This window comes from Anabas testudineus, chromosome 7, assembly GCF_900324465.2.
Source record: "Anabas testudineus chromosome 7, fAnaTes1.2, whole genome shotgun sequence".
In the NCBI taxonomy this organism is placed as follows: Eukaryota; Metazoa; Chordata; class Actinopteri; order Anabantiformes; family Anabantidae; genus Anabas; species Anabas testudineus.
The window spans coordinates 12,042,891-12,059,948 of record NC_046616.1 but is presented as its reverse complement, the minus strand read 5'-3'; the positions used below and the strand labels follow the sequence as shown (position 1 = coordinate 12,059,948).

Here is a 17,058-nt window from a genome sequence, read left to right as displayed (position 1 = left end):
CATTTTCTGCTACCGATACTTCATAGTTCTTCACATTGCTCTGTCGCCATACTCCCTTTGACACAAGCTTCACAAATATAAACCAAGTTTAGCAGATAATGCTTGTGACAGGAATACCCCCAGCATCTCTAATAAGCAGGATGCTGAACTTCAACGGTTATTGCATTTAATCATTTACTACTTTGCATATCCAGATAAAAAAAAAACTAAATACAACAAAGAAATAATGTGATGTGTTAATTGATGTAACACAAACTCACACTTGATTCACCCCTGGGGGAAAATTCACAAATTATCCAGCAGTCCATAAATAGAAACAATATATAACTGAATGTTAGCTCCATCCTTACCTGCTGTAAAATTAAAGAGAAGATGTGATGGTCCTGTATTGATGGGATGGTAAGTCCTTTTTTGTGCTCAGGGGCCTGTTGTTGTCATAATGTGCAGTACCATGTACTGTCTGGCTTTCCTGCTTGTCATAGAGCATTTGTTATACTTGATACTTGGAAGTTAAAACTGCTTCAGATTAATTAAAATCTATTAATATTAAGTATATATTTCATTTAATTAACCGTGCATTTTAAAGATTTTCAGCAATTTAAGTTCAATTTCAATTAAAACCCTTTTTTGCAGAGAAGCCAGGTGCACACTGGGTACATGTTCCTAAATAAGGTGGTGTGTTACCAGATCACCACAATTGGTGTTCAACATCTAAAATTAGCCCACGGGCCACCTAATAGTCTGCTCCGGCCATGCAACGTGTTACCTGCAGCTTCACTTTTAGTAAAATCCATAAAAATGTGTTGATGCTCAGGTGGAGGCTTGATCACTGGGGAAGCTCCCCTTGAGCAAAACGAGCCAGTGCGCATGCGTGGAACATTCGATCAGCGGCGGTGTGGCTAACGGCTAAGCTACGAGTGCAGCCAACATGGAGAGGAAAGGTAAATCTTTACAGCGACTCTCAGGGCGCTCACAACCATGTTAGCCCGCGTGTGGGTCGGCACTGCAGTGGATGCTCCTTCACATGCACCGCCGTAAAGCTTAGCCGAGCTGCATACACTCAGATTGTGATTTAACTTAACGCGTCTGTCACGCACTGTTCAGCTACATTAGCTATCCACTAGCTTTAGCTTCAATGGGACATGTCAGGATTAGCTAGCTGCGGTTAGCTTTCTAGTTGTTACCATTTTATATTCACGATAAAACACCGACAGCATGAACCGGGTGCTGCTGCATTTGCCGACCAGTTAGCCAAACGAGGGTGTAAAAATTACTTCCACCACACAAACGGTACCTAAGCCCGATTATGTCGGTGGGTAGCTTAGTGATGTAACTTCACGTTAAATGGTTTCCAGTGTCAGACTGGGTGACTGACCAACAGATGCGGCTCAGTTGTGATTTATGTACTGCTAGTTGCAAACAGGATATAATTGAGTGCATAATGGCAGAGTTGATGATCTATGAGGGGAGGCAGCGGCAGCGTTTACCTCCGACGGTGTCTTCGTTTTTGTCTTTAGCGTCAGCTGGAGATCAGACGTCAGCCACACAATGGAAAAATAAATTGTGTCTGGTTTCTCCTGACAGTTCTGGCACTCCAGGCGAGGAAGAAGAGGGCGAAAGGAAAGAAGACCAACAAAAAGTAAGCTTCTTTTTTTATTTTTTATAAAGCCCAGTTCAAGCCCGTGTTCCCCTCATGTTGTGCAGGACGTCCACACGTTAGCATGTTTTATCAGAGGTGGTTGTTTTGTTGTTCTTTGACGGATGAGCTGTCTGCACATGTTTTAGATGTGGTATAGATGGGCCTCGATAACATACTTACCTTTCAGTTTGGTCTGTGCATGATCCACAGACAATGAGAGGAAACACTGACTGATTATTATCTGTAAATAATAATAAGATCGAGCATGCTAGACTGATTGCTTTATTTGCATGGGATTCAACTAAGGATGGTATCATTGTCCTTTAAAAACTTTGAACAGTTGTTTTAATAAGATGTAAGCTGTCTGTATTGGATGTGCAGTATGCTGTGCCTGAAATATAACATTTAGTTTCTAAATGATCAGGTAGATTAAGATAATGGACTGCTCAAGTGTAGATCTTTAGTACTGATTGTTTTAGTGTACCTAACAATCTAATAATCATGCCATCAGGGGCATCCTCCAGAGTGTTACATAACAGTTCGTGCTATATTTAAAACAAGAGAATGAAGAAGCCCACATCAGCCCACTGAAGCATGGTGTTTTACTGAAAACAGCACTATTGCATTGCATTCACTCCTCTCCTGCCAACGTTGTCTCCATGGTTGAAACTGACATGTGCATTAGGCTTACAAATCATACGATACTAAGAAGCTGAGTCTAACTGAAAATAGCACCATTGAATGCCACGGTCATCCTTGCATGCTGAGTACTGTATGTATAGATGAGCACTGTCAGTCGTCTCGAGGACAGCGTGGCGTGTGTTGGATATAGTTCTGACTCAGCTGTCAGGTACATATCAGTTTAATGCAAGGCTCTCAGGGAAAGCCTAGGTCAGAGTAAATATTTTAGCAGTGTAATTTTAGAGTTACCTTTACATTGAAATAAGCACCAGAAAAAATAGGAGCACCTACGCAAAATGAGTTGATGACTAATTGGAGTTACGTCTGGCTCTTTGTTGAAGAATTTGTCTTAGGTTCATCCCTATCTTCTTTCTTCCATAGTCAATGAAGAGCTGTAACTGAGTATGAAAACCGACAAGATTACTAATCAGTATCCGTTCTGATTGCTTGCTACAAATGTCCAATTAATTACAAAAATCCCAGTGATGATTAATTAATTTCAAATGGAAAAAGGCATCATTAGAAAGTCAGTTCAGCAGTTTGTGGTAAAACCTTGCTTTTTCAAGCAGCCCTGTCAGGCATGAATTTGCAGATTATGTGGAATCCAGCAGCCCATTTGTGAGACAGTAGAGAGCAGTTCAGGAATTTATTCAAATGTGATCTTAACCCCTTTGGCTCCCACAGTGATGCAGCCATAATCCACTCTGTGGAAGAACTAACATCAGGTTTTCAAGTTCATATTAGCTGATCTTAGCTGTTGGCTAAAACAGGTTATAGGATGTTATAGTTAGTGCATGTGAGAACTATATATAAATTCTCACATGCTGGTTTGATTTTTATTACTGTATATGGCTGCATATCATACAAATTAGCTGTCAAAATGTCCAAATTTGCCTGTTTGATATGCAAAGAGAAATCCAATATTGCAATTTGATATTTAAAAATTTGTGTGACAAAATTAAGTAGACCTCATATGAGTCATTCATTTCATAAACAATCAGAGGTACCTTTCCCTTATAACGTAGGTATATCCCCTCTGAGGGTATTATATTTTCATTGGGTAGACTTATCCTACAACAGGAAACTTTTTTTACCCAAATATTGAATATGTATTTTAGATTGAGTCTGGTCAGTTTTTGGGGTTCTGCTGCATTGAGTGCTGATATCATTTTTCATTTGTAGTAGTCCATAAAACCTTCAGACATATTCTAGGTATTGTTTTTATTATCTTCAATAGAGTTAGTACAAAGCCTTTAAGAGTAATATTTATTGAGTGATAATGATGCATAATTATTTTATGGAGCTGCAGTTTTGTTTTTTCTTTTTATTTCAGTTATTATAATTGATAGAATACTGTAGCTGTCAACACCAAATAATATGGTCCTGATGCAGCATTATTTATATAGCATTACATTTTTACAATAAAATTAGTACACCTTGCAAATTTGCAGAAATGTTCCTGTACTTTGCTAATTGTCCTTAAATAGGATGTCTGTGGATTGTTTTGACAGGATATTAACGTATAATATTTATAATATAAAAAAAATAAATATATATCTATCAAAGATACTGAACCCCTAGTTGCCCCTGGTGTGTCAGATCAGCTGCATAGCAGCTCTGCCATCGGTGTGTGAATGGGTGAATGAGATGCAGTGTAAAGCGCTTTGAGTACCAGCTAGGTAGAAAAGCGCTATATAAGTGCAGACCATCTTCTGCTCTGTTGTTTTGTCTTGGACCGGTTAACTGCATGCTTTAGTAGAATTTGGGTGTGGTTACATTCATAGGAAAGGTAACTGTTTGTTAAATAGGAAAGAATAACTGTTGGTTAGATAGGAAAGAATAACTGTTGGTAATTGATGTTCAAGAATGTTGGCGTATGTGTCCATCAGGCAGCCAGCCAATCCCAGAGCTCGACAGCTGCCCCAGCAGGAAGCCTCGCCTCAGGAACCAGAGGAACCTGAGGAGATTCTTGGCTCTGATGATGAGGAGCAGGAGGACCCTAATGACTACTGCAAAGGTACAACTTACAGTTTTCATGCAGTTATTGAGAAAAGCCAAGCTTGGATTTGAGTAATTAAACTGCCCCAGTTACTCAGTTACACCAATGTAATGCCTAAATGCAACTATGATAACTATGATAACCCAGTTTAGGTATTTACTGTCACAATATAAAGTTTATTGCCTTGATTAATTTGTTATCACAGCACAACACTTTCATTGTTCAGCTGTTCAAAGTCCACTTACTTCTCTTCTAGGTGGCTATCACCATGTGAAAGTAGGAGACCTTTACAACGGAAAATACCATGTAATACGAAAACTGGGCTGGGGACACTTCTCCACAGTGTGGCTCGCCTGGGACATCCAGTACGAGAAATACTTTACTACATGTTCTTTCTGCACTATTTTGTTTTCGAGGCTTGAGTACAATAGCACCTGACTCTGAGTTTTTTGTGGCAGAACCTTGTACAGTTCTTCCTGTTAGAGAACGTTACTTGCTCTGTGGTTTCAGGGTAAAGAGGTTTGTTGCAATGAAGGTTGTGAAGAGTGCAGAGCACTACACGGAGACGGCAGTAGATGAGATCAAACTCCTCAGATCTGTAAGTAGAGAGATAACTGCACAAAGAAAGTTTACAACTATGCACTGATGAAACATTGCACAAATTAGTATTTCAACAACACATCATCAGTAGGGCAAAACTAACCTGACTTCATGATGACACACCTGACACAATGTAGTTAGGACCATGTTTACACTGCAAACCACCCCAAGTAGTACACAATGTAAGACTACAAATACAATATTGTGTTTGGCTTCTGCAATTACATGGTTACAACTGAAGAGATGCTTAAGCCAAACCTGTATTAATCTTACATTAGCAAGTGAAATCCTCAGTGTTTTAATTGTGTCCCCTTTCTTCGTCATCAGGTAAGAAACTCAGACCCTAATGATCCCAACCGGGAGATGGTGGTCCAGCTGCTAGATGACTTCAAGATTTCTGGTGTCAATGGAACTCGTATCCTTCACATATATTATTGGAAATTCTTCCTAGTCTTTTATTATTCACATCCAATCTGTTTGCCTGCTACTGAAGAGAAAAGAGCCTGTTATAATACAAAGAAATAGAGTAAATTGTTATTATTTCCCTTGGTGGCAAATTTAGCTGGAAAACAGTATTCAAGTAACAAAAGAAACAACAGGTGTCGGTTGTACTAAATGGGACCTTATGTGTCCTGAACAGACCTCCACCTGTCACAGTGCTGAGTAAGATGCCTCCAGTACTGTAGGGATTTCTATAGCCGTAATGTGAAGCTGTAGTGTTTGCATTCCTTTGACCTGCATTGTTACTATCTTGACGGTTGTGATCTTCAGATGTCTGCATGGTGTTTGAGGTGTTGGGGCATCATTTATTAAAGTGGATAATAAAGTCAAACTACCAGGGGCTGCCCCTTCCGTGTGTGAAGAGCATCATACGACAGGTAACGTGACACTCAGCGTCACACCTTTTGTATACAGAAGGAGCATTGCTTCCACTAGTTTACAAGAGTCGTGTAACCGTCAGGCTGTGTGATAGGTGGAAGGGCACAGGATATTGTTTTTAACCTTATAAGATATGAAGTGAGAACAAAAAGTGTTTATTTCAGTTTAGCTTACATGTTCTGTTTAGCTTTACAATCATTAATCATTTTCCAGGTACTCCAAGGGCTCGACTACCTGCACACAAAGTGTCAAATAATTCACACGGACATCAAGCCGGAGAATATCCTGATGAGTGTTGACGAACCTTATGTTCGGAAGCTTGCAGCAGAGGCCACAGAGTGGCAGAAGGCTGGGGCACCTCCTCCCTCTGGTTCAGCAAGTATGAGACATGTACACACATATGTTTATGTGAACTATGATAAGCACAGTTTGGTAACAGCTTTTGCTCATCTGATCTTCTCTTTTCAGTAAGCACAGCACCTGCTCCGAAAGCGGTACAATTCTTTTATTTACTTTTTTCTAGAACATAAACCACCCACAATTTTTATATGTGTATATGGCAGTTCCAAAAATAAGCAGCAGTCAACAGGAGCATTATTTCGTTGTCTGTGTTCATCTCTCACAGACAGGAAAAATGTCAAAGAACAAAAAGAAGAAATTAAAAAAGAAGCAAAAGCGTCAAGCGGAGCTGTTGGAAAAGTGCATCATGGATCTAGAGAAAATGGAAAAGACCACAGAGACACGAGAGGAGGAAGATGATGATGAGGATCCACAGTCTCCAAAGGGAAGGGTGTGTGCTCCTCTCAGACAGGTGTCTCTTCAAGAGCTAGGAAATGAAGAAACCGCAGGTAAGCAGACAACATTACTTTAGTAATGTGCTTTGTGGCAGCTCTCTTAGGCTTCAAATGCTTCCTATTTTTTCATTTCTGTTGTAATAAAGTAATTTAAAAAGAACTGTTATCTTACCTTTCCTGATACTGTCAGAGGGCGATGTACATGCAGATTTCATGAAGGAGGGACCAGATGGCCTGTCAGAGGTGAGCTGTAATGGCCACATAGAGGAGGAACAGAGGCAGTCCCAGTGGAGGGACGAAGACCAGCACAATGGCAACGCAGAGCCAACAGAGACGTATGCGAGTCAGGAGCAGCAATACAAGGAGTCCCCTGTCCACTTCATGTGCAACGGTGTAGACTCTTCAAATGTCCATGAGCTGGACACAGTGACTGAAATCAGGGGTGCTCACAGCATTGGAGTAACTGAGAGGTACCTTCCTCCTGGGCTGGAGGATGGAGAGCTGGAGCAAAGCATTTTGCAGGAGGAAGGAGAGGAGGAAGAGGATGGACCTGAATGTCACTACAGAAACCAGGAAAGCAATGGTCAGTCAATAAAAACTAGTACCTCTACTGCCTGGAAAGGGGGTTTGTGGTTTGTTCTCGCTGTGATGCTCTGGAAGTATAATTAAGACACTTGAAAGCCTCTTGAAATTTGAAGTAATGAGTGTTAGACTCTTTCATTGGATGTTTAGTCCATCCTTATCTCTCTGTCTCTTTCTCTGCTCCCACATAGGCAAGCTAACAGCAGGATCCCTGCTAGTTAACCCCCTTGAGCCACTCAATGCAGACAAGATCAAGGTCAAGATTGCAGACTTAGGAAATGCCTGCTGGGTGGTGAGTAGTCTAATGGCCTGAGGGATTTCCTGATTAGCAATGAAGCATTGCACCTAGGGACGCATGCAGTGTGATCTACCTACGGAAATAGAAATCTTCCAGCTCTTTGTTATGACACTGTAATATGATTAAGGTTTAGATGTACACAAACAAGTGCAGTGTGTCACAAATGTGCAGAGTTCAGTATGACAGGACACAGTCTTCAGGCTGTTAGCTACACTAGTTTAAGTTACAATTAGTTTCTTCACCTCCTTCTCTCAGCAAAAGCACTTTACAGAAGACATCCAGACGCGACAGTACCGATCCTTAGAGGTGCTTATTGGTTCTGGGTACAGCACGCCGGCTGATATATGGAGCACAGCCTGCATGGTGAGAGACTATAACTCCTGAAATTCAAGAATAACAAAAAAAGTAGTCCAGTGAAAAGACCTTGCTTAGCAACTAGTGGCACTAAACGTATCCCTTGAGATGTTTCTTTTCCTGTGTTTATAACGAGTGTCTTGTCTCCTCAGGCCTTTGAGCTCGCCACAGGGGACTACTTGTTTGAACCACATTCTGGGGAAGATTATTCCAGGGATGAAGGTATTGCTGGGACTTCCTCTGCCTGTCCATTTTCTGTTTTATTCTGTAATTGTTAATTATAAGTGCTATATTTAGTAATGTTTTTGAAATGTATGCTTCACTGTTAAGGAAGTTTTAGGATTGTTGGTGACTTTGAACAAGTATTGCTACTGTTTAGAGCTTTGTGGTGTTTTTCTTGTTAAATTGGCCTTTATCGATGTTTTATCACCATCATGCATTATTTAAAATATCCTAACATCTAGAGAGTTTCACAGAGAGCTTGGCAATTTGTGACCTTCACTTCAAATTATTGTGCTATTTGCACAGTGAGCTGCAGTGCACTTTGCTTAATTTTCCACATTGTTAACACTTAAATGAGGTACTCCATCACAGTGATTTCGAATGTTTTAAAAACTCAGAATCAATGTATACGTGAATCATGTGATGACGAGTACCAACATTCCTGTGTTTATTTCCTCTCTTTACACCTTAAACCACATTTTTCAAACACATTTTGGAGACGGGGCCATCTCTACCTTTCCTCACTCACCTTTCTTCTCCTCCTCCTCATCATCACTCATGTTCCACATTTCCTTGTTCCTCTTCATGCTATATGTAAATGTTGGCTGCTGCTTAGCTTGTGGTTTCTGTACTGACTTGATTCTGCTGTGGCATGTCAGGTATGTGCTAAGATTCAACCTTTAGTTCATTGGCAGATGTACTGCAGCTGTGAATCTGCTCTCTTAACTCCAGTATAAGCGCATGAACTTAAGGCTTAATATTCTGCTACTGCTTTTATACTAAGGGGATTTTTACTAATCACACACAGAATCCACAGCTGTTTTACAGTTTAAGGGTTTTAAGACTCTGCTTTAAGCTTTATTTATGTTTTTTTTTCTTTTGTTTTTTTCTAATTTTATTCAGTCTTCATGGTTTGTTTATATGAAAGTGAATGGCCTACATGTTTTCAGATGCTTGTGTTAGCTTTTCAATGTGGTGTGGGGTTGAAAAATATCCATACCAGACCGTACTTGAGCTTGTCATTACTAGTCTGTAATCATCCATTGTTCCTAATACATTACTCCACATGACTGTTTTCCATCTCTCTTGCCATCTCATCCTCTCTCAAACTGTTTCCCTGTGACTTCCTGTCTTCCCTCTTCTCCCCTGATGTGCCTCATTTCCAGACCACCTTGCTCTCATGATTGAACTGCTTGGTAAAATACCTCGTCACTATGCACTGAGTGGGAAATACTCACAGGATTTCTTCACCAGAAGAGGTATGCCACCCCTCTGTCTGTGGCTCCTCTGGGGACGGTGGTGAACGGCTAGTGAAGGGTAAAGGTTTCTGTCAGCACATTCAGATCTTCCAGAGCTGTCGGTTTGCCCGGTCCAGTCGGCAAAATATTGAATACAGACCAATAAATGTCTATTACTTTCAACAAGCATTGATTCAGGTGTCGGTGCTGCCAAAGATTGTCTGGCAGAGGTACATTCAGTACCCACTCAGTTTTAAGACTTGGCTGACACTTGATGCTCCCTGTTATCATGACTTTTTTCAAAGGTCAGCCACAGTAGTTACCTGTTGCCTGATAACCAGTTCATTCATAATGTTTAATTCTTTTTATCTAATGGAGTTAGATAAAAAGTGTTAATACATTGTTTAGGTTAGTTATATACTCTATGCTTCAGAATGTAAAGTATTCGCTTTGAGATGAATGTTTGACTCAGTAGGTCAGATCCTATTATTCCTGTTTATATTCTACGTAGTTTTAGGGTGAATTTGTCATCTCTGAAATATGAAACTAGCTTGTTTCCCATCCAATCACTTCCTGATTAACTGCAGTAGCAAAACAAAGATATTTCTTGATTCTTCCAGCTTAGCTGGAAATATAACTTTGTCCATCTTGTAAAGTCACCATTATTTTTAATTTCTAACTCTTGGTCTGTGCACCCGACCTCTGGAACCATCTGGTGAGTGAATGTGCCATCAGCCTGACCCCTCTCTTCCTCAGCCCTCCGCTCACACACCCAGAGTGAGCCTGTGACTGGGACACTGTCTGATCAATTTGTTGTTTGTCTTGTCTGTCTTCCCCTTTCCTCTTGCAACCGTCTGCTGTGCAGACCATATAGCGCTGATCATTGAGCTGCTGGGGAGTGTCCCACGCAAACTCATAATGTCCGGCAAATATTCCAAGGATTTTTTCACCAAGAAAGGTAAAAATTAAGTATCCGTGTCAAGTGACAGTTTTATTTCTGTCCTTTTCATCATGCCCTAGTATCATTTGTAAGCCTGTATTATCATATTAACTTATAGTGGTGACATTTTTTATAGTTTAAATTTAACACTTTATATATCACAATTAATAAAAAAAAAGGAACGTTGACAGTTACAAATATTTTATTCTGTGTGTAATATTTATACACCACTCAAAAGATTTAAAGGAACACTTTTTAATCTAAGTTTAGCATCAAGTCAGTTTAACTTCTGGGATATTGGTCTAGACTAAATCTAATCTAGTTTAATAGCAGAAGGGGGTTGTTGATCAGTTTCAGCTGCTTTGGTGTTAATGAAATTAACAACAGGTGAGACGACCTCCAAAACAGGAATGGTTTTTACAGTTGGAGGCCACATTTTTTTCTCCTCATCTTTTGTTGCAATTTTTTCACTAGTTCTGCATTTAGCTAGGGTCAGTGTCACTACTGCTAGCATGAGGTAATACCTGGACCCTACAGAGGTTGAACAGACAATCTAAGTCCTCTAGGATGTCACATCAATATGTCCCATTGTCAGAAGATGTGCTGTGTCTCCCAGCACAGTCTCAAGAGCACAGAGAAGATTCCAGGAGACAGGCAGTTACTGTCTCCTGGAATCCTTAACCCATCAACAGGACCAGTATCTGCTCCTTTGTGCAAGGAGGAACAAGATGATCACTGTCAGGGCCCTACAACATGACCTCCAGCAGGCCACTGATGTGAATGTCTCTAACCAAACAATCAGAAACAGACTTCATGAGGGCGAATGTCCTCTAGTGCCGCCACTGTGGAGCTTAATTGGCATTTGCCGGAGAACACTAGAATTGGCAGCTCTGCCACTGGGCCCCAGTGCTTTTCACAGATGATAGCAGGTTCTCCCTGAACACATGTGATACACATGAAAGGTGTGGAGAAACCTTGGAGCAGTTATGCTGCCTGTTACATCTTTCAGCATGACCGGTTTGGTGGTGGGTCAGTGATGATCTGGGGAGGCATATGAATAAAGTGACGCACCTCTACAGTCTAGACATCAGCACCCTGAGTGCCATTAGGTATCAGGATGAAATCCTTGGACCCACTGTCAGACCCTACACTGGTGCAGTGGGTCTTGTGTTGCTCCTGGTGACAACATTGCCCGACCTCATATGGGGAGAGTATGCTGGCACTTGCTAGTAGCATGTCCCGATGTTATCTAACACGTGGGGGCCATACAAAGTACTGAGTATCATTTTGAGTTGCTGGAATGACATTTCAGTAAAATGAACTAACCTGCTGCATCGTTTTCCACTTTGACTTTCAGGGTGTCTTTGAATTCAGCCCGTTGTAGGTTGATAATTTAAATTTCCATCCAACGATGTGGCATCGTTTTGTTCCTAACACATCGCCCAGACCATATTAGTACAAATATCCAGCATGATTTGTCCTAATAAATCTGCTGTGTGTTTCAAAGTGTTCCTTTAATCTTTTTGAGCAGTGTATATTATTGCATAAAAATTATGTCTTCATGAATTTCCTTGTATTGAGTTCACAAATTTTAAGTGTCTCAATGCTGAATGTCACTCTGATGCAGCTCTGTCTGTTGTCTGCAGGTGATTTGAAACACATCACCAAGCTGAAGCCGTGGGGCCTACTGGAGGTGCTGATTGACAAGTACGAGTGGCCCCGTGAAGAAGCCGACTGCTTCAGTGACTTCCTGCTTCCAATGCTGGAGCTGATCCCTGAGAAGAGAGCCACAGCTGCAGAGTGCTTGCGCCACCCCTGGCTCGCCCTCTAGTGGAGACCTCCAACCTTTGCACCCCCCTTTCCTTCCCACTTACTCCAGAGACTGCAACAGATCACTTTCCAGTTTGGGCATATCAGACGAATATTTATTTCTCTTTTGTTTCATTGTTTTGGATTTCTTATGTTCTTGTTATTGAGCTACTGCTTCTGTGTATGTTTGCTTTGTATTTGTTGGTTCTTCTCTTGGTGTGATGACGTCAGGAATCCAGTGGATTATATTACTTTGTGGTCATGTTGGCTCCAACTACTGTGCTCCGTTCTCCCACCCAACTAAGCAAACCTGTTATTGTACTGCTAGTGACTCATCCTTGTTTGTTACACTCCTGCACTAAATCCCAAACAAATCGAGGATATGTAGCCTTTATTGGTCATTTTTTGTCCCCTTAAAAAGGAATCGCTTCACTTTTTTTCCTCATACATTTTCATTAGTGCTGTGTTCCTTTTTTTAAATTTAATCTTATATTACATATGTAAGGTATACATTTTGTATTTGTAAAGTAGGCTTAGGAAGCTGCACACTGGGTGACATTTGTAATGTTCACAGCATTTCTACAGACAGACTCTAGTTTTTTAATGAGACATCCACTGTCTGATAAAGTAGGTCATATTAATTAGCCATAACAAAGCCGCTGTCATCTGGTATTTAGTGGTTAGTTAGTAATAATAAATTAGATCTTTCATTCTCATGGGAGGCTGGTATTCTCATACACTTACTACAATTCAGGAATATAATGTTGTAAAGGTTTCGACAAGACGACATAGTAAGAAGCCCACTTTAAAGGACAAAAAGTGAAAATAAACTGTATATATCTGTACCAAAGAGTTTGCCTTTATGTATATTACAGTTATGTACAGTTTTTAACAAATCTTATATCTTAGCTAAAATTATTTAGCTGGGTAGCTGTGTTTTAATAAAAGTGTACGGAAGATGTGCTCAGTTGTATGTATGGCCAACTGTTAATAATCTCACTGTTTTTACCACAGAAATGGTGAGCTCTGATGTTATGTTATGGTGTCCCAAATTGATCTTATCAAAGTAACTTATGTGTCTACTGAGGCCTAGATAAAAAAAAACAAAATTTACATTCATGTCAGATTCAAGAACTTTGTGTCAACTTACAATACTGTACAACACACCATACAATAAAACAGATGTTCGTACAATAACGACTGCATCAAGCTTGTTTCTCTGAGTTTATTAGGTTTGTAACAAAGAACAGAATCAGAACTCAAGACGTTAACCAGTATTACATTAACAGCAAAAACAACAACAACAAAAAAAGAAATTTCTGTTCTTATTGGATGACATCAAAGTGCATCTGCATCACTCTGTGGTCCTGTAGGTCTGTGATTTATCAGGTTTTTTCTGTGAAAGAAAAGAAGTGATGCTGAATCTCTGTTGGCTAATATTAATCATTAAAGAAATACAGCTTATCCTGGAAGAAACTTAATATTTTCTTTGTATTAGAATTGTTTTAGAAAAGTTTTGATGATGATTCAGCCAATTTTTATAAATGATGCCTGGGGAAATTACAGAAAGGCTGCTGTGTATAGCACAGCACAGTTCAAACAACACCATATTGCATTAACCCTCACCTTGTCCCTCGATCTCAAAGTCATCTGGCAGCAAGTTGTCCTGTCGGCTTCCTAGAGTGAAGGCCAGAAATGCCAGAAGGAGGGCATCCAGGATGCTGATGATAGCCAGGATGTAGGCCCAGCGCACCGTGCAGTTCCCCAGGGTGTACTTATCAGTCTTCTCGCCACACATCCTCTTCACCTCTGTAGAGTCCCAGCCGTCTGGATAGATCATGCAGCCCATCACCATCAACACAGCTATGGGGAGAGGAGGTAACAAAAATGGCAGAGCTTTGCAATAATTACCCCTTGTGTGCTCTTACTCTGGTAAATAATTATGAGGGATCTCTTTAAAGCCCCAGGTGGAGGATACACATCATGACATGCGGCCATAAAGTGCCAAAGGTTTCATTTATGTTTGGTGCAGTGGGGCTCGGGTGCTCGAATGATTTACTGTTATGAAAGATCTCAAATGTTAAATGCTCTTCATCTGGTTACGTTTCCTCAGGGTTTTTGCCAAAGCAATTATATAAAAAATGTATAGAGTGGTTTGAGGAACACTTTTTAACTCACACACCACTGTAGTTCAGAGTCACTAAACTTTTTTTAAATAAAGCACCAGCCAACTTAACTGCAAAGTTTTACATTAAAAAATACCCAAAGCTTATTAATTATATCTTAATCTTTAATTAGATGAAGCCTGTGGTTCCCAACTCTATGGTTCAATATCCTGTGACAGTTCTAACTCCTGCAAACACTTGTGAAAAGTAGAAACCACCGTGTCACAGATCAGTTTTTGTTTTCTTTCTTGCTTCCTTGTTAATTGTGTTTTGACCTTTCAGATTCATCTGGACTCTGATCCCCGGGTAGTTTTGGTATTTGTTGCTAATATTTAGTAAATGATTTGACTGCTTCTACCACAGCTGTTTTTATCAGATACTGAGCGTCTAGTTTTGTTGACTTTAGTATTTTTCAGGTGCAAGTTCAGATTGGTTAACGACTTTGCAACACCTGGCCAACATGTAACCGATCCACCATCAGATGTGTGGTAGTCTGGGGTGAAACTGGATCCTTTATTGGCCTCCACCATGAAAAACAACACGTTGAGAACAAACACCTCACACCTGAAACCAGAGAGGAGAGGTGAGAAGGTGGAGTTTATCACCTTTAAGTCTACACACAGTTTACAGAGTCTCACTCACCACATGAAGCTGATATTAAAGCAAATATACTGTTGAGTTAACAAATGAAACTATTTAAACTTTGTTTCTGTGTGAACTATGACCTTTGACCCTGGCCAAGATTTTCATTTTCAAGAGTTATCTGATTAAATTTAAATTTGAAAACACAACATATAATTTAAGGTGCTGGTTGATACTAATTAAAATGAACGCTGACATTTCTTTTTACATCATCTAAATTGCAATAATGTAGAATTATTTTAGGTATTATTGTTTATTACCTTACGAGATGTTTAATGGACATTAATACAAATGTGACAAATGTGCCAAACACATTTACTTTACTTAATTAAATTTTGTTATTTTCATTTAATGCTGCGTTTAAGACAGAAAGCATCAACATAACAGTAAATATCCATTTCAAAGTTTATGTATTGTTTACTATTCAGGCATCAAGCTGAGACATATTTGCAGCCCTTGCCCCTGGTTAAGTTTCTGAATTCAAGTTCACAGTTTAATATCTGTACTGTAAGGTATGTAATATCCGTATAGTAACTACATTTAGTGCAATCGAAAGAACAACATTAACCTCTGAAATTCAGTGGAGGAGAAGTTTAAAGGAAGAGGAAAAAGAGGGAAATGCAACTTGCCACCTCTGACCTGAGGCCAGCTGCATCCACGCACAGATCCTGTAGACGTTCCCAGCGTTGCAGAAGAAGAACAAGCCGAAACAGACCATGGTGCCAACAACCAGCAGCATGGAGGTGCCGACGAAGAACATGGCAGTCCTGAAGGCCGGGGAAGGGATGGAGGCGAAGTCCAGCACGCTGCCTTTACAGATGAGCTCCGAGGTCAGCGCGTTCCCGATGCAGTAGTAGAAGAGGCCGAAGTATCCGGCCTGCGGGGTGTTGACGCTGTCCCCGATCCAGTAGGGCTGGATGAAGACCACCACGGTGATGATGGCGAAGCAGATGGTGAACACGGCCCACATAACGCCGATTGCCCGGGAGTTCCTCACATAGTTGGTGTGGTAGATTTTGGCTGCCTCCTGGGCTGGAAGCAGATCCATGTTAAAGTTTGTGTCGGACTTTTTTCCACTTCCAGAAACCTCCGTCACCTCCCGCTCGTTCTCTGTTTCTCTCAAGTCAGATAAATGTTGTGTTGCTGCTCTGATGTCCCTGATGTTTGAACACCTCACAGCAGTCACCCAGCAGAGACCTGGATCAGGATTCAGCACCGTGGACAGCGCCTCACCCCGCAAATGAATGACGTCACGTCGGAAGCTGATAGGTGACGATGGGGGACATCTCGAAAACAGTTTTACTGTAAGGTGAGAAGCAAAAACCCTCAGGAGGGCTGCAGTTTAAAGAGTTTATCTGGGAAGTTACTCAGTTAAATGTAGACAGTTAAAGAACTAAACCACTATAATATAATCTAGAAAACAATATAAGCAATACAATATATAAAGAGATGGAAGGTTTAAATAAATGTGCTAGAATTAACACATTTGAGTTTTAGCATTAAACTACAGCTTAACATGCCTCCATTGTGTTTCTGCACAAAAGACAGTGAAACTAACCAATCACCTCCAGTTAATCCAAAATGCTGCAGCCAGAGTTCTGACTGGGATTAGTAAGAGAGATTATATTTCTCCTACATTAGCTTCCACTAGCTCTCCATTGACTTCCCTGTAAAATCCAGAATAGAGTTTAAAACACTTCTCCTCACATGTAAAGCACTCAGTAATCATGCTTTATCTTAGCTTAAAGAACTCATAGTTCCACCTTTTCCCAGCAGGACTCTCCGTTCTCAGACTGCAGGTTTACTTGTGGTTTGGTGTACAGTTATATTTAGTAAGGTCGTAAACCGTAAACACTGTAAAGTGCCTTGAGATGACGTCTGTTGTGATTTGGTGCTATTTAAATAAAATAAAAAGGAATTGAATTGAATTGGGTCAAGGCCCAAAGTCTGGGCTCATATGCCACAGATATATAACTTAGCGTAATTTTCCACTATAAATGAATTGTAGTAAAGTCTTGTCATTTTATTAATTGGTTTCCCTTTATCTAGTTTTAGGATTTGACTGATTCTATGTTATAATATACACCTACTACAAACAAACAGGAAATTCTGAAACTTTCAGGTGCCGGTGTGAATTAGGTGGTTACATTGCAGCTTTACAGCTGTTTTAATTTGGTACAAACCATTTTCCAATATTTCGAAATGTCATGATGTGA

General features: G+C 40.3%; 2 protein-coding genes across 3 annotated transcripts; one reads left to right on the top strand and one right to left on the bottom strand.

The window, feature by feature from the left end:
- Nucleotides 1-858: 858 nt before the first annotated feature.
- Nucleotides 859-13,232, top strand: srpk1a (SRSF protein kinase 1a). 2 transcript variants are annotated; one of them, XM_026367884.1, is made up of 16 exons: nucleotides 859-941; nucleotides 1,585-1,639; nucleotides 4,210-4,337; nucleotides 4,576-4,684; nucleotides 4,830-4,917; nucleotides 5,247-5,334; nucleotides 5,691-5,797; nucleotides 6,012-6,177; nucleotides 6,267-6,292; nucleotides 6,424-6,646; nucleotides 6,783-7,175; nucleotides 7,366-7,466; nucleotides 7,728-7,835; nucleotides 7,979-8,048; nucleotides 10,152-10,244; nucleotides 11,873-13,232. In XM_026367884.1, exons 1-16 carry the CDS (start codon nucleotides 929-931, stop codon nucleotides 12,055-12,057), a joined length of 1,953 nt encoding a protein of 650 aa, XP_026223669.1. In that variant the 5' UTR covers nucleotides 859-928; the 3' UTR covers nucleotides 12,058-13,232. The 2 variants fall into 2 exon arrangements, with proteins under 2 accessions (XP_026223669.1, XP_026223668.1); XM_026367883.1 differs by lacking the exon at nucleotides 10,152-10,244 and adding an exon at nucleotides 9,215-9,307.
- lhfpl5b (LHFPL tetraspan subfamily member 5b) lies at nucleotides 12,453-16,183 on the bottom strand. Its single transcript, XM_026367887.1, has 3 exons — nucleotides 15,482-16,183; nucleotides 13,662-13,898; nucleotides 12,453-13,431 (listed from the first exon to the last, which is right to left on the bottom strand). Exons 1-3 carry the CDS (start codon nucleotides 15,888-15,890, stop codon nucleotides 13,421-13,423), a joined length of 657 nt encoding a protein of 218 aa, XP_026223672.1. The 5' UTR covers nucleotides 15,891-16,183; the 3' UTR covers nucleotides 12,453-13,420.
- Nucleotides 16,184-17,058: the final 875 nt, after the last annotated feature.